The sequence below is a fragment of the Gastrolobium bilobum genome, unplaced genomic scaffold (assembly GCF_033153095.1).
Source record: "Gastrolobium bilobum isolate Gb01-03AN ecotype WA unplaced genomic scaffold, APGP_CSIRO_Gbil_v1 utg3261, whole genome shotgun sequence".
Taxonomy (NCBI): domain Eukaryota; kingdom Viridiplantae; phylum Streptophyta; class Magnoliopsida; order Fabales; family Fabaceae; genus Gastrolobium; species Gastrolobium bilobum.
In genome coordinates this window covers 83,214-101,504 of record NW_026899069.1, presented here as the reverse complement: position 1 = coordinate 101,504, position 18,291 = coordinate 83,214, and the positions used below count along the sequence as shown (strand labels likewise).

Below are 18,291 nucleotides of genomic sequence, written 5' to 3'. Positions count from 1 at the left end.
GCGAAGCATTTATCAAGTGGGAGAAGCTCGAGCACAACCCAGCTCTGATACCACTTGATAAGAACCTTGAGGTGAATATAGTACAGATAAGCTGGACGTAGTCCACCATTTGAGCTAGCATTTGGGGTGGTGCACCTCAAAGTTCTTATCAAGTGGTATCAGAGCCGGGTTGGGCTCGAGCTAACTTGGTGATTGACTAGGAGGTGGGTTGAGTACTTGGGACATTGGGTACTCGGTTGAGGGGGAGCATATCAATGTTGGATTTCATACTTGAGGGGGAGGTTGTTGAGACATTCAAGTATGATGAGTCCCACATTGATTGGTAATGGCCTAAGTGAAAAGTATATAAGTGGAAGGACCCATGAACCCAATGCCTTATAGTTTTGGCTTGAGATGTGGTGTCGGACTCACTTGTTACGATTGGTGTAGCTTAGCCCATTGGTGGTGGTCAAGGAAGCACGGACACTTGTAAAAACAGGAAGAGTCGGGTCCGACACGCTCCGACACGGTGTCGGACACGCGGTTGACTTTTTCCGACACGTTGACCATTCCGACACGCGAATTTAACCGTGTCCGACACGGTCAAATGGCATTTTCGTAATTTTTTTTATTTTTTTATTTTTTATTTTTTGTTTTAATTTTTTAAAAAAAAAATTATTTTTTTTAAAAGTTAAAATATATTAATAAAGCTTCAACCTGATCATGTCAATTTTATCTTTTTGTCTTTTTTCCCCCTTAAGTAGATAAGAGATCATCTCAACATCATTGTTATCAATTCCTATCACGCTCTTGTTGTATCTTCTTCTCTCTGATATCTCTCTAATATGATTTAATCTCTCTATCTGATATTATATCTCTCTCTCATCCCAGTTCTTATTTTTTGATTAAAGCTTCCATCTTTATAACGTATTGATGGGTATTATTAATTCAATTTCATTTTTTTGTTAAATTATTAAATATTAAATGAAATATACACTATATAAATTAAAAATATTATTTAATATTAAAACGTGTCCCAACGTGTCGAAATCCATAATTTTTTAGGATTGACGTGTCGGAGTGTCGTGTCGTGTTGCGTCACGTGTCGCGTGTCGTATCGGTGCTACGTAGGTGGTGGTCCCCCGCCATGAGCTTCTCCAGAACCCGTCTGATAGTAATAATGTATGAACAAATATTAGGTGCAAACTTTCATAGATGTTAGTTTTAAAGAATAATTTATTCTTTCAGTTTGATGGTAACTGTTGATACTTTATCTGAATATCAGGATCTTCTGAAATGGAAAATGTGTATGGGTATTTGAGATTTGTCTGTAAAGGATCATTGCGGTTACAAACCTATTCCACTGATATTTTTGTGATTAAAACCGAAGTTCATGGCTTTTTTTTTTTCTTTTTGCACAAATAATGTACTCTCTTGTGGGCTTCATATGATAAGATTAAAATTTCCTAAGAAAATGAGCATAAACCCAAGTGCTTTTGCCAATTGTCAGACTTGGCTGCATGAAGACATTAACAGCCAAATTTTATACCTTTACTCTCTATCCTAGTAATAATGTGCATCATGGAAATGAACAATGTTATAAAATTTGGTCCGGTTGTTGATTTGGTTGGGGTACTAGATCAATGGTTTAGTGAGTTAATCAGTGGGTTATTGGTTCAATTGCTTGAATCAGATTGTATACATATCCATTAGAATTTATATAAAATTCTAAAAAAAATATTATGACTTAATACAATTTAATAATTAATATTATATTCATTAATTATTTAATTATATTTTATTAATTTTTTAATGAACTTTAAATAAATAAATTAATTCTTAATGATATATATAAATGTGGGCAATTCAAATATTAGACATGAGCCCAATTCAAATTATCCACGATACTAATATAAGCCCACCTAGAAACTATAATTTTTTTTAAATAAAAAATATGATTTTTAAAATTCAAAACTAAAAAAATATATTAATAAAGTTATAAACCTCTCAAATTTAAAATACTCACCTCTTTGAGCTCCATACCTTTTTTTTTTCAAAAATCAATCACATTTATTTCAAAAACAATATTTCATTAACTATCCCTCCTTGGAGCTTATTTTCGGTGGTCCTGGACTTGGACCATATGGTCCTTACCCAAAAATGGAAAAATGAGGGATATAAGTGAAAATAAATATAAAGGTAAGGGTAGTACAAAAGTGTTACTTTTTACCATATTTGGTAAAAGAAGTATTGAATATTATGTGGTTCTAGAGCACCAAAAATATTTTCCCCATTTTCTTACTTTTCTCTCTTACCCATTGTACCTTTTTTTTACTCTTTCCTTTTCTCTTCATTTCTCCACTTCTCCCGCCCCTTCGTTTTTCACTTATTTTCTGTCTTCATTTCACTTGTTTTACAGTGATATTCCCGATGTAAAGTACACAAGGGCAAAGATCATACCACCAAAGCCCAAGCAATACATTGAATGCCAACAGAGGAACACTTGGTGGGTGACCTGTGCACACCCATCACTGTTAAGATGGTGATATAAAGGAACAAGAAAGTGGCCACAAACTTAGTAATCCCAAGTCCGTAAAAAGATTATGACTATAACTCCCCGGGCTCAAACAAGGGTGTTCGGGGTAGCTCTTTGTAGTCCTTGTCACTCTGAGCCCCTGTGCCTAATACATGCCTTTCTGAGAATTTGCTTGCTCCAACCTTAACATTTTCCTTATCTTTCTCTAACCTTTGGATGCTCTAGTTACCGAAGATTCAAAGCAAAGGAAGAGCCTAATTCATTGCTCACTCACGACCCTTTCTTCTTCTTTGTTTTTTTATCTCCATTTCAATCCTCCACCTCAAAGCATAAATGGATCTAATTCAGTGAACCGGTGGGTCACTGGTCTGAATGAAACTCAACCAAGTTACACGGGTAATTTCGGTTGAAATGCATCTCCAATCTACTGATATACTCGGACGATTACATGACACTTTTTGGATTATATATTATCTCTCTAAGGAAGGATAGTATAAAACAATGTTATTAAACCTGGACCGGTCATTGACTCATTCGGGATACCAGATCAGTGGGTCACTGGTTTAACATCATAACTCAGATATGTATATAAATTTATATTTTATACTCAATTATATAATAATTTTTTTAAATGGTGCAAGTGAATAAACAACCAAACTTAGCCTAATGGTAAGTACTATGATTTATATCTCTGCAACTTTTAAAATAATTCTATTAAATTATGTAATAAATATGTTAAATGGTGTATATTAACCAACAACTAAATGTAGCATAGATAGTGGAAATATTTTGTGTTTACATTTTCCAAAACTGGTATCGCCAGTTGAATAAAACTTGTATAAAGGCCATTTGGATGGCCCTTTTTTTTACAAAAAAACCACTTCTCTTTATAAAATCTGTTTGAATGTCTGCTTTAAAAAAATATAAGTTACAAAAACAGTCAAAAATCTATTTTTTTTTAAAGCTAAAAATTTTAGCTTTTAAAAAAATTAAAAAAAAAAAAAATCAAAAATCAAAAAATCAAATATTTTTTTAAAAATCTTAATAGGTTTAACTTTATAAAAATCATTTCTAAAAGAAGAAGGGGATAAAAATTTCTTTATTTACAAGTCCATTTAAACAGTCCTATGAAACTGAATTCTGCTAATTACAATTTCTTGAGTGATGAAACAGACTAAGAACTTGTTTGGATGAGCTTTTTTCTCTCCAAAAGCTGCTTTTATTCTTGAAAAAAAGCACTTCTCTTTTGTAGTTCGTTTGGATGTTTGTTTTTAAAAAAACAGAAGTCATAAAAAAAGTCAAAAGCTTACTTTTTTTCAGAAGCTAAAAATTTTAACTTCTAACAAAAGCAGAAGTCAAAAGTCAAATAGTTTTTTCAAAAACTAAATATTTTTATAAAAATATAAATAGTTTTAACTTTTGTAAAAAACACTTCTAAAATAAAGAAGAGATAAAAGTTACTTTTTTAAAAAGAAAAAACAAACGGACTCTAAAGCCTCTTGCCAAATAAACACGTGTCCTGCACTCCGCAAATAAAATAAAGAAGATTAACTGAAATGCCTCGATTTCATCATTGTTTCTTTACTGAATTATATGAACACATTTTGGTTAGGAATCTAGCATTTCATCTGACTGTTTGCTTCATAGGATAACCCTTGGTCCTCTCTTTCTTTGCTTCTTCTTCATTAGTCAATTTTATCAAATTTAATTTGGGATTCCTCCGGGAACATCTTTTCATTTTGAAACATAAATCAAAATGATGAGTGCTTCTTCATCCAAAAAAGTGGACAATGTTTGTGACCAAAATTATTTTGCTTATGTACTCCTTTTATGTTAATTTGAGCTATACTTAGCAAATAGTCCTTTATTTTTGGTATTTTATTTATTCTTTCAACAATTTCCCTCTTTATTAAAAAAAATTCTGTCAATGAAATGTTATTAAAAGACAATTTTTTTTTCATGATTAGCTCTTCTCATGGATAAAAAGGACGACTTTGAAGCAGTGACAAAACTACTTTTTTCGTGATTGAAAAATCACATATTCAAATCTGAAAAATAACTTTTTTACAATTATACAAAGGTAGAGTTACTTACAAAGATTATCTTATTCTCACCCCACCCTCAGAATGAGAGTGGTTTAGCTCTTCTAATGGATATGTGAACAGAAATATTTTTCATGTATATTCCTTATATGTTAAGTATTTAGCAAATATTTTTCCACACTCACGTTATGCCGTTCAAACTTGAGACCGTCTTATAAGTACAAGTATAACCTACTCTCTCACATTATTTATTCCTTATTCACAAATCGTAGGATTTCACCTTCTATTCATTCATAAACATCGACATCCATATCTTCAAAGTTTCAACAGTCAATATTCAAATACTCTCTTTGTTCCCACTTAAAAAAAATAAAATAAAGAAAAAACCTTCACCATTCTTTCATTAATTGATTTTAAACTTACCTTCTTCAACCACTACCTAGCTTTCACCGCGTACCACACCACTTATGTATGATCAACCTTGTTTTCCTCAAATCATTCATAAAAAGAAGGAACCAAAAACAAAAAACTGAGACTTAGTTCTGTGCTTAGAGTAGCTAAAGAGAAAGAAAAAAAATGGTTTTGTCTGGGACCAGAAGAAATGCACGCAAGGAGAAGGAACAATTTCCCGGTGGTGATTGTGACCCCCACCCATTTCCGGTGCCCGGTGAGTTTGGAATTGATGAAAGACCCGGTGACTCTATCAACTGGCATCACCTACGACAGGGAGAGTATTGAGAAGTGGATTGAAGCAGGGAACAGAACTTGCCCAGTTACCAATCAGGTTCTTACAAGCTTTGACATGATCCCAAACCATGCCATTCGGAGGATGATTCAGGATTGGTGTGTTGAAAACAGTTCTCATGGTATTGAAAGGATCCCAACACCTCGTATACCCGTGTCAAGTTACGAGGTTTCCGAGGTTTGTTCGAGGATTCTGTCTGCTTCTCAGCATGGTTATGAAAAGAGGTGCCAAGAATTGGTGGGGAAGATCAAGGTTTGGTGGAGAGAGAGTGAGAGGAACAAGGAGTGCTTATTGGGAAATGGCGTTGGTTCTGTTTTTGCCAATGCATTTGATTCTTTTTCAAGTGCATCTATTGAAAAACATGTGGTTATTTTGGAGGAGATCTTGGAGGTGTTGACATGGATGATCCCAATTGGTGAAGAGAGTCAATTATTATCCAAGTTGGGTTCAGAATCTTCTTTACATTGCATGGTTTGGTTTCTTGATGGTAAAGACATTGCTTCAAGGCAAAGTGTTGCTTTGTTGCTGAAGGAAGTGCCTATTAAGGAATTGGCAAAAACTGAAGGAGTTGTTGAAGCTTTGATTGAGATGGTAAGAGAACCTATTGGGCCTATTGCTACAGAGGCATGTTTGGCCACAATTTTCAACTTGGTTTCCTCAGCGGAGAATAGAGATGCAACTGCTCAAAGATTTGTTGAATTGGGTTTGGTTCCACTGCTGCTAGAGATTATTGTTGATGAAGATAAAGGGATATGTGAGAAGGCACTTGGGTGTTGGATTCCATTTATGACAGCCAAAAAGGAAAGGAGGTTGCTAATAACAATGCTTTAACATTGGCTCTTGCTATTAAGAACACATTTCGGTACTTTTTTTTAAGTTAAAAGTTACTTTTAATCCAAAGTTAAGAAAAAAAAACTTAAAATAAAGAGGAAAGTTCATAACCCCCACGTAGTTTATTCTTTTATCACTTACACTCCTATGCTTTTTTTCTTATCAATTGTCTCTTTGTGATTTTTTTCCATCCAAGTTCATCTTTAACATCGTTAGTAATATGGGTCTGTTTGATTGTGTTATAGTTTTTTTGTTCTTAAAACTGTTTTGTAAAATAGTTATGGAAATGTTATCAAAAAAAAAAAATAGTTATGGAAACAGTTATTTTTTATATTTTTTAATTTTTAAAAGTTAAAAACAAAAACAGAAAACAAAAACAACTGTTATAGTTTTCAAAACATTTTTTACAAAACAGGCCTTACCAAACGAATTTTTTTTTTCTGAAAACTGAAAAACTGTTTTTCAAAACAACAATCAAACAAAGTCATAATTACCTTATCCATTTTACTCCTATTTTACTTTGAAAAGTGGGCTTTTAATTTACAATAAATTTGAGGTTCTTTCTAACATCCTTATAAAAAATAATTTAAAAGAGAAAAAAACCCCAAAGAAACAAAAATCATACCATTGATATATATGCATTATTGAACAATTCCAATTATTGGAGTATATACACATAGAGTATCTGCTACAAATTAAGGTCGAGTAAATAAAATACATCATTTACTAGCAAGTGTAAGCTATCAAGCCTAAATAAATAATAAACAGGAATCCTTTCACACAGAGGGAACATAACATAACTAACTAAAGGTGGTCCAATTTCATTAGATCGGAGTAGCACACGTGGTTCTAAAATGTCTTGTTTGATTGCAACGATTGCAATGCACTACTCTATTTTATATGTATAAAATATTACTAATTAACCTGATATAAAGATTTACGACAACAGCAAAATAATAATAATAATAAGGATAAAATGAGTAGGGTAGTTAAATTACTAACCGTTTTAAAAGTAGGCTTGGATGGAACAAAATCACATAGAGGTAATTGATAAGAAAAAAAAGAGGTATAAGTGATTAAAGAGTAAACCGCATGGGGGCAAAAGCACCATACTACAAACCTTTTCGAAAAAATTGTGCTGTTGAAAGCATCTCAGAGAAGTATTTTCATAGTAGAGCAGTCAAAGACGTTGGTCAAACCTACGAATCAGTCTCATCAACAAGCATGGCGCGACACCCCTCCACGTTAGTCAGTTGCACGCAGTCCCGTAAGGCATCTTGACAACATTAGTCACGTAAGGCATGTTGATGGCACTAGTCCTAACAGCTTTATTGATGACGCCAGTCCTGTCAAGGTACTTGATGGCACTAGCTGCCACATCACCCACCCAGCACTAAAAATGTTAGTGAAAATGTCAATGGAAACGTGTTAAGCATGGATCTGAGTCTCGTTACTGATACATACAGCAGTAGTCTCGTAACTGACACTTATTGGAGTAACATTATGAAACCACACTCTGTGTATATATAGATCCTCGGCTCCGAAATTCAATTGTTCAGTTTCTCACATTCGTTCTTTTTTATATTTACTTTGTGTTTCACTCATAATTTTTATTGTTTATCATAGCCAATTTGTATTTTATCATGTTGTTTATTTTCCTATTTTTAGCCATAATGATCCTCTAATTTTTTGATTTAGTTGTATAAAAATACTATTTCAATTAATCAATTTCATTCATTTTATATTACAATGGTTCTAAAATTAACGGTGCAGGCAGTTTGAGCTTCAAAGGGGAAAAAAGCGCAATGTATATTGATTAAGACATGTCTGTTGAAGATCTAAATGAGAAGATCTGTCGGAAGTTGAAGCTGCAACAAAATCAGGTACTATCTTCAGTTATGGGTAGAGTCCCGTATGGAAACCACAGATATGCAGGTTTTGAGATATTTGATGATAAGAACACATATGTTTTCCTTAGAACATTCGTCGAAAACTCTATGTCTCAATTTGTAGTTATACGTGGATATTGAGACATTAGAGGATATATCAATATCGATTCGTAGGCTGGACCTTAATAGTCAGTAATATTATGTATCGTTGTCTGTACCTCATCCCACATAATCAACCGTTGCACATCGAGAAGAAAGAGACTGTATGGTAGATGTTGAACCTGACAATGAGGAGCAAGAGGAAGATGAAGACACTCTGTTGGCAAATGACCATGATTAGAATGACAACAAGCAAGACTAATATCCCTATGTCCAATCTCGCAGTTGTTCCACCACAATCAGGCTAGTTAGTGAGTTGTATTATTAATTTGCTATTTTTTATTAGTTAGCATGTTTTCGCATCTACCCTATTATGTGTGCATATGCAGATGTTACACCATTTTGGAATGTGATTCCACACTATGAGGCTATTGATTGGGATTACCCGAACGAAGATATACTGGATGTTGAAGGCTTAGGTCATGGTCCATAGACAAGAGGAGAGGAAGTGTATGTGAAACAAGAGCTCGGTCCAATAACGGTGTCCAAGCTGCAATAAAACATTACTGCATGAAGGAACATCAAAAAGTTGTAGTGGTTGAGAGTACTATGACCAAGTTATCTATGAAATGTCGGAACCATGAACAAGGTTGCAATTGGCGAGTAAGAGCAGTTAAACCGAAGAATAACAACACCTGGATGGTTAGTAAATGGGTTTGAAATCATAGTTGTGCGAGCAAAATCCTCTCCAAGATCACAGACAGCTTGATTTTGAATTATTTATGAGGCCATAATAGGTACTATGCATTCTTTAACTATTCGTTTTGATAATTATCTGTGTTTATCAGTGACATAAATAACATTCCTAATGCATACATGTTGTGAATGGGATTGCAGACATGGTCAAGGCTTCACCTTCGATACCCATGATCTTCATACAAAAGCAGGTGATTGGTCTTTTTTAATATTATGTTTCTTACAAGAAGGCATGGAAGGCAAAACAAAAAGCAATTGCTAAGATTTACTGTAAGAACCCGCACCGTTAAATTAGGAATTTTAATAATTTAATTATGAGTTTAAGAAATAATCTCATAATTGATGTCGAATAAATATGAGAAAACTTAAATAATTATTATAAGGGCTTAATAACGCTGAAAGCTGCTTTTCTAACGAAAAGTACATATACTAGTTCTGCTTCACGGTATAAATGCGTACCGATGAAGTATCCCAAAAAATTATAATAAGTTCATGAATATTCCTAGAAAAATACCTAAGTTGAGCAAACCAAGTTTGAAATCATAATTATGAGTTTTGATGTCAGAACTAATACCGACTACGTGTAAAACACGTACCGACAAAGTGTTGCAAAAAATTATGATAAAAATATGAAAAATCCTAGAAAAATAGCTAGGTTCAGAATATGAAGTTTGAGATTAAAATGATTAGCAGAACTATTAGAACTAATACTAGCGGATTAATTAAGTGGACCTATAGATACTAAAGGGCACAAAACCCTAGGTCAATTTTTGCTCTCTTCTACGTGGGATTTCTGATCCTCTTGGCTGCCACCCTCTCCTCTCTTCAGAAAACTTGAGTTTTTCCTCCATTTTTGCACCAAAGACTCCACTTTTTCTTCTTGAAAACCTTCCTCCATAACATTGTAGACTTGTAGCAAGCATTCGGGGTGTAGGGAGAGTGTTCTTGGGAGCTTGAGGTTCTATGTTCTGAGTGTTTGAGGGTTGCCTCCTTTGTTGTGGGAGTGTGAGTGTGCTCCACCTCCATTGGAGCTTCAAGAACCAAGCTTTGGAGAGATAGAACCTACCTTGGGGTGGAGATTTCCTTGCACCACTAAGCCAGTGGCTTGGAGCACTTCATTGGTCCTCAAAGTCCCTTCATTTTCTGAGTTCAAAGGGCCATAGGTAACCATTGACCATTTCCCTTGAAATTTCATGATTTTAGCTTGTTTGAGTTATTGAAAGAGGGAACTTTGATTATTCAAGTTATGGGTTGTTAATATATGCATGAGAAGTGATAATGAACTGTTGTTTTGAGAAAAAATTGAACCTTGGGGAACCTTTTGGGTCGCGAATTATGCAGAAAAACTCTGCAGAATTCTGTTATGTCCGCGTGGTAATTGATTATCTTTCGTATGGTAATCGATTACCATGTACAGTAATCGATTACCCTGTTTTTGGTAATCGGTTACCATGTTGAGTAATCGGTTACCCTATTTTCGGTAATCATTTACCATGTGGAAGTAATCGATTACCCACTGTATGGTAATCGATTACCCCCTGTCAGAAAGATACTATGCAGCAAACCCAAAGGACATCTTTGGTTGTGGATGTGCAAGCACCTGTGTAGGCATACATGGAGGGTGCCACATAGACATCTGTGTAGGCATCTACAGTGGTGATCAGCTGCGACTATGCCCATATCTGCAACAGCAACAAACAACCGTGGTAACATACCAAGGGTTCGCAAAGGCAAAGAGTGATCGCTGGTGCAAAAGAGGCATTGACAATGAGCGGTTCATGCCAAAATCTTGCAGGTGAGGGGGTACATGAATGAATCGAATCAATATTCGAAGGAGAGGGATTCCAGAGACTATGCAGGTACGAGAATATATAGTTGGGGATAACTTATAAGAATTAATTTATACTACCTATATTAACGAGATGCATCTACTTTTTGGTAGCCTGAAACGGAAGAACTCCATAGTTGAGCATGCTTGACTTGGAGCAATTCTGAGATAGGTGATATCTTAGAAAGTTTTTCCAGGAAGAGTGTGAGTGAGGACAAAGCACGCTGAAAAGTCTAGTGTTATTTTGTGGGGATAGTCATTAGTCCTTGAAGTGGTTTGGTGTTACAAGTGGTATCAGAGCAGGGTCTCTCTCCCAGTACGGTATGGTTCGAGGACGAACTAAGCGAAAGTTGGTGGACATGTAACATCCCAAGGGTTGGCAAGGGCAGAGAGTGATCACAAATGCAAAAGAGACATGGACAATGAGCGGCTCATGCCAAAATCTTGCAGCTGGGGAAAACATGAATGAATCGAATTAATACCCGAAACAAAGGGATTCCATAAACTGTGCAGGTATGGGACTATATAGTTAGGGATAACTTATAAGAATTATTTGATACTACCTATATTAACAATATGCATATACTTTTTGGTAGCCCAAAATGGAAGAACTCCATAGTTAAGCGTGCTTGACTTTGAGCAATTTTGGGATAGGTAACCTCTTGAGAAGTTTTTCCAGGAAGTATGTGAATGAGGACAAGGAACATTGCAAAATCTCGTGTTAGTTTGTGGGGATAGTCATTGATCCTTGAAGCAATTGGGCATTACAACCGCCAATGTCTTTAGCCAAAGATGACGTGGCCTGACATTGCTCGTGAAATAGTGTAACCAGCACAACAAACCCCCAGCTATATGTAGGAGTAGCCTCAAAATCCCCACCCAATAATTGAATAAATCGACAAGGGACCACTTAACTAGACTTATCAAACAACAAAAATCCTCCAATAAACGCATAAGATAAGCATGTGCGTAAATAATTTGACCCTGGGGAGTAGCTGAGTGCTCGTCCCAATGACCCCAATGACGATCCAACCAACTCATCTTAAGGTTGCCACCCTCCAAATCATCTGTGCATGGAGTCAGTCCCATGTACTGCTGTATTACTGGCCCCAGTTGCTATGTGTATAGCCGAAAACTACCCGCCCTTTAGTAGCCAAGCCTAAAATGGCCTCTACATCTTGTAGCGTGATAATCATATCTCCAACGGGCATATGGAAGGTGTGAGTCTCCGGCCTCCACCTATCTACCAATGCAGTAATAAGCCTGAGGTCAAACTGCTAGAAAAAAATTAAGAACAAAAATATAAGGGTCCTATGTTATCGGTATCATGTAAAAATAAATGACCGTAATTAAATCAAAAGTTAAACATATTGATAATCGTCTCATGCGAGAAGCGTGCTAGAAACCTGCTCACATCAGGTGCTATTGCAATTCAAGCGTAATTTCATCTGGGTTATGCACATCTATGTTTCCCCTACCCTGTGAGGCTCGCCTCACCCTCAGAGGCCTCAAATGTCCGTCGTTCCACACAACTTGCGATTTGTGTGACCGTTGCACAGCCTCATCGAGTACGCTCCACTCTTTGGGGCCGAGGTCAATGTGGGCGCGATGACCAACCATTTAACTAATAAAAAGTTACCAAAAAAATAATTAATTCACTAATTATACTTACCTAATTAATTTACAAAAACATTAAACTGATTCACTAATTATAATTCACTATTTAATTAATTCAATAATTAATTCACTAATTAGGCTTTAGGCTTTTATCTTAAGGTATTATAAATAAGATATAAAATAATTCACAAAATTTAGTTATTAATTCACTAATTTTTTATTTCAATACTTAATTAAACTAATTCACTAATAGTTTATTAATTTACAAAAATATTAAACTAATTCACTAATTGTAATTCACTACTTAATTAATTCACTAATTAGGCTTTAGGCTTTTACCATAAGGTATTATAAATAATATATAAAATAATTCACAAAATTTAATTATTAATTCACTAATTTATTAATTCACTACTTAATTAAACTAATTCACTAATAGATTTCAAGTATTAATTTACAAAAGTAATAAACTAATTCACTAATTGTAATTCCCTACTTAATTAATTCACTAATTAAATTCACTAATTAGGCTTTAGGCTTTTACCCTAGGGTATTATAAATAATATATAAAATAAGGGAAAACTTCAAAAAAAACCCCTATAACTTTCTTCATAATCATTTACCACCTCTCCAAAATTTTGAATCATTTATCCCTCTAACTTAAAGTTTTTTATCATTTACCCCCCTAAATGAAGGGGGTAAGTGATAAAGAAACTTTAAGTCAAGGGGGTAAGTGATAAAAAAAATCTAAATAAAAGTGTAAATGATTCAAAAAATTTGTGAGGGGAGTAAGTGATAATTAAGAAACTCATAGGGGGATTTTTGAAGTTTTCCCATAAAATAATTCACAAAAGTTAATTATTAATTCACTAATTATTTTTGTCCATTTACTTTATTCACTAATTTATTAATTCACTAATTAGGTTTTTAAAATGAGATACAAATATTAATCTACAAAAATATTTAAACTAATTCTCTAATTATAATTCACTTCTTAATTAATTCACTAATTGAATTCACTAATTAGGCTTTAGGCTTTTATCCTAAGGTATTATAAATAATATACAAAATAATTCACAAAAATTAATTATTAATTCCCTAATTGTTTTTGTCCATTTACTTTATTCACTAATTTATTAATGGGAAAAGTATTTTTCATTTTAAATGACATAACACTCTTTCATTCTAAGAGAGAGACAGACACAGAAAAACAAATTTTATTTAAATTTTAAATTAAAAAAAATCACCCACTTTCTCTCTCCCATGATTTTCATTTTTCTGTGTCTGTCTCTCTCCTAAAATGACATAACTTATGTCATTTAAAATGACAAACACCAAACCCTTAATTAATTCACCAATTAGGTTTTTAAAATGACATACAAATATTAATTTACGAAAATATTAAACTAATTCACTAAGTATAATGCACTGCTTAATTAATTCACTAATTGAATTTACTAATTAAGCTTTAGGATTTTATCCTAAGGTATTTTAAATAATATATAAAATAATTTACACAAATTAATTATTAATTTCCTAATTATATTTTCTATTTAATTATTTTGTTTATTATAATTACTAATTAATTATTTTACTAAATAGGCTTCTAACCTAGGGTTTTGCAAATAACATATAATTGCTATTTCATTATTTTATTAATTATAATTATTAATTAACTATTTTACTAAGTAGGCTTCTTACCTAGGGTTTGCAAATAACATATAAAAGTATTTATAAAAATAAAATAAATAATAAAATGCTATTTACATGGAAATATGGAATGTGAAACGAAGTGGTAGAGGAGAGGTGTCTAATAGAGAGAGACGAAAATAAAATAGAGAGGAGAGAGTTAGTAGAGAGAAGTCAGAGAGAGAAGGAAAATTATAGAGAGAGACACAAAAACAAAGAAATGGGAGCAGTGCGAGGGGATCAGGCATGTTTATGGTTGCAACGAGTGCCGTCAAGCAACCTGACAAGACTGATGCCGTCAATAAAGCTTAAGGGACTAGTTCCCTCAACTTGCCTTACGGGACTAGTGCCATCAACATACCTTACGGGACTGCCCCTAACATGGAGGGGTGTCGTGCCATGTTTGACAGGACTGATCCCGTAGGTTTGACCAATGTATTTTGACTGTTCTACTATGTAAATATTTTCGAAAAAGGTTGTAGTACGATGCTTTTTCCACCACATAGGGGTTTATGAACTTTTCCTTAAAATAAAAGTAAAATCTATTTGATGATTTTATAAAATTATATCTTAAAAGTTACTTGAAAACTCAAATTAAAAATAAGCTGATAAAACTTAAAAAAATATTCTCCTACGAGTTTTTATCCTTTGACTTTTTTTTCACTCTAAAAAAAAGTTTTTTTTTTTATTATAAGAACTTTTGTAAAAATTTATTTAGCCTTGGTTATGCTTATAAAAAGAAGATAAGCCAAAAAAAAGCTTACCAAATAGACAAGAAGATTGAGGGTGTCCCAATTAGCTTCAAGTTTTGCAGTCTCTATTATTTGGAAGATTATTTGTGACAATAGGGAGGAAGGGGTTTTGATTGATGCACTTCAAGTTGGGGCTTTTCAGAAACTCTTGGTTGTGTTGCAGGTTGGTTGTGAATTGTGATGAGATCACAAGGAAGAAAGCTAGCGAGTTGTTGAAACTTGAAACTGTTGAATGGTTACAAGAACAAAGCAGAGTGCGTTGACTCCTCTTTGGATCTCAAATATCTTAAATAGCTTTTCTTATTACTGATTCATGAAAAAAGAGATTTATTTATGGGTTTTATAAGAGTTATGTTGTAAGAAAAGTGATTGTGTAATGTTATAGATATTCGTTTTGCGTGCTGTAATTTTCTTTTTATTTTTTTCTTCAAAAAGTGTGGACCCCACAAAATGTTGTATGTACAAGAAAGTTTGTTGTGTCATGTTAAATGACAAATGCAAATCCCTTTATTTATTTATCTATATTTTTTTGTATAGTCCATGTTATAGAAACAAAATTCATTGTTGTACAAAGATACACACATTCAATTGATTCTTTGAAGTTTATTTTTTGGAAAATTGAGACATGCATGTTACGATTGGAATCACACGGATCGGATATTTTTTTTGGGTGGAATAAAGGGCTCACGCCCAAAAACAAAAACAAAATCAGATAATAATATTACGATGGCTACCAACAAAACTATATCAGCTAAAAGTAAAAGACTATGGGGCTTAGCCCCTCTTTATTTATAAAAAAAAAAAAAAAAAGTAAAAGACAAACACCAGGGGGAGGAGATTGATAATAACAGTAAAGCTCCTCTTCTGGATGATCCAGTGAGAAATTTGCATCCAGCACTTTGATTTCCTTTTCTATAAATGTGGTTGATTTGTATCTCCTAATCTCTAGATAAACAAGTTCGTACCTGAGTCACCAAATGAGACTCACAAGCAACTTTATCATTTTTGGTGAGCACAACTATTATGTTATTTGAGTGAATTTCAATAATCACCTTTCTCAACAACTTGCCCAAGCCATTTCTAACCCTTTTCGAGCAGCACCATCAATTTCCATTTTAAATAGTGATTAATTGTCACCAATTATATTTGATTTGTTAAGAAATTAATAAAGTATTTCATAACAATGTTTTAAAATAAAATTGTTTGACCATTTAAAGTTAGGTTCGATATTTGGCTTTTATAAAGAAAAATATCAAAAACTAAATTATACTATATTTTTTATGCATTTATTCTAAAAGAATTGTTTTAAAGTTAATCGTGTACATTATAATAATTTAAATATATTAAATATATACTTAAAATATATATTAAATATCCCATGGTAACCTATAATCAAGAGAATTAAATCATTATATTTACAAGCAAAACAAGAAATAAAAATGATCCATGAAAAAAAATAGTTACAAGAAACAATAAAATAAATATAAAAAACTAAATTATGAATTGGACTTATACAAAGTAAACATTTCATTAATGCCTACATATTATTTGAGTACAATGAGAATTTAAGGTCTTGTAATTTTTATAATTATTGGTTGGTTTGTTTTAATTAAATAAAAAAGCAAAATGCTCAAAAAATTTTTGTTCAATAATAGATTAATTTAAAATAAGAACATGTAAATTGGTGTAACAATCAAAAGAATAAACTGGAGAAAAAACAAACCTACCCCATAGTTAGTTTGGTGGTGTGGTGGTAAGAGGCATTTTAACCCAAGAGCTAGACGGTGATAAAAATAAAACAAACAATGAATTATGTATATATAAAAAAAAACACAGACAATGAATTATTTAGAATAAAAAGATTACCAATATTTATATATAAGTTTATCAAATTATGGTACTTAATTACCACGCTGTAGATCTGTCGTGATCTTAACCTATCAATGTTTAATTGTTTACGAATAATTCCATAAAAAAAATATAGAATGCAACTTTCAAACCATCCATTTCTGTATTTCAATTTTATATTTTGCTTAACAAGTAAAGCCTAGCTATATCATGGAAGGTGATGAGAAATTATAAAATATATAGGATAAAGATTTTCAGGACTGTCATTTTTATCTGGATTTACACAACTAAAGGTAAACCGGCATCCTTTTCTAAAGCAATCTTATTCTTAATAATAACAAATCTCAAATAAAAAACCCCAATAGTTTATTTATTCAACCCAACAAACACATTGTGAGAAGTAGACATTCTTAAACAAGAAAGAATAAAAAGCCACTGAGATTGTTCTAGTGGTGAAGAAAGAGTTTGAGTAGTTTGTATTAGGTTGATTGTTCTAACGCGGTGAGAGGTTTGAATAATTTGTATTACATTGTATGTTCAATTTCCATCAATATATGGGGAAAAGAAAAGAAAGAATAAAAAGTGGTGAAACAAGGAAATAAACAAGCCAATTGTACACAATCCATCATGGTCACTTATTTTGGCATCTACAATGATAACCATACATCAAACAATGAAAACTTAGACCCTTTTTCAATGGAAAAAGGGATTTGGCCAATAGCCATTTTGGTTATTAACATCTCCAAAAGGCAGTGCCTCTTCCCCACCACCACCATTATTCATCAAATTCACAAACCAATTCTGCTTTTGCATGACATCCATGTTCATATCCAATCCCTGGCCATGACCACTCCCTTGTGCCTTCTCTTCAATCTTGGCTACTCCATCAGTCACCACTGGTGTTGCCATTTGGGGTTGGCTCTGAGCATTCTTGTTCAATGTTTCAATCCTTCTATTGATGTCCTTCAAGTTCTGGTCAATCAACCATGCCAAATCATTCAAATCAACCATGCTTATATTGTGAAGAATTTTACCTGCACTAAGGTACTGAAACATGAGTTGAGTCATCTCCTTTTCCCTATTGTCCTTCCTTTGTTTCTTCAGCTGCTCTTTGGCCTTTAGGATCCTCAGCCTCAGAAAACTTTCTTGGTTCACCATCTTCTTGCTTTGCTCCAATTCAGGCATTCTTCTGAACTTGGCAAGCACCCTTTGAACTCCCAATGGGGATGGCCAAACCTCAGGTTGAGGATCATAGGGGCTATAAATTATAGCACATGCATCAATCCCACAAAGGGTGCTAAGTTCACTAACCTTCTTCATTAGACCCTTCTTCCTTTTCTTGAATGTTGCCTTCCTTGCTGAGTCATTGACTATGAATGCAAGTTTCACCTTCTTTCTAGTCATGGTGGTGATAAGGAAACAGAAAGAACAATATGGAAATTAGAAAAGTTGTTTGTTGTGGTTTTTGCAGACAATCTCTTCTTTATATAGATCACTTCGAGATAACCAAATTTATTTTACAGCAAGTCATTGTTGGCAGCATTAACATGAGGCATTCACTACCAAATATTTTGTCATGATTGAGAGATGTTTAGTTTAAATGTCCTTCTATCCATGGAGGATATAGAATATTTGTGTTATTAAGAGTACAAGATACTCAAACTGTAACCTTCACAATAT

At 33.3% G+C, this 18,291-nt stretch overlaps 1 protein-coding gene and 1 pseudogene across 1 annotated transcript; one reads left to right on the top strand and one right to left on the bottom strand.

The window, feature by feature from the left end:
- The first annotated feature begins 5,133 nt into the window (after positions 1 to 5,133).
- LOC133286898 (U-box domain-containing protein 21-like) lies at positions 5,134 to 15,057 on the top strand (annotated as a pseudogene).
- A 2,247-nt stretch (positions 15,058 to 17,304) lies between these two features.
- LOC133286867 (agamous-like MADS-box protein AGL80) lies at positions 17,305 to 18,015 on the bottom strand. Its single transcript, XM_061484368.1, has one exon. The coding sequence runs from the start codon at positions 18,013 to 18,015 to the stop codon at positions 17,305 to 17,307; it is 711 nt and encodes a 236-aa protein (XP_061340352.1).
- Positions 18,016 to 18,291: the final 276 nt, after the last annotated feature.

What these genes read in the sequence shown, in the direction of transcription:
- LOC133286867 (XM_061484368.1), bottom strand. Translation starts at nt 18,015, where the DNA reads ATGACTAGAAAGAAGGTGAAACTTGCATTCATAGTCAATGACTCAGCA.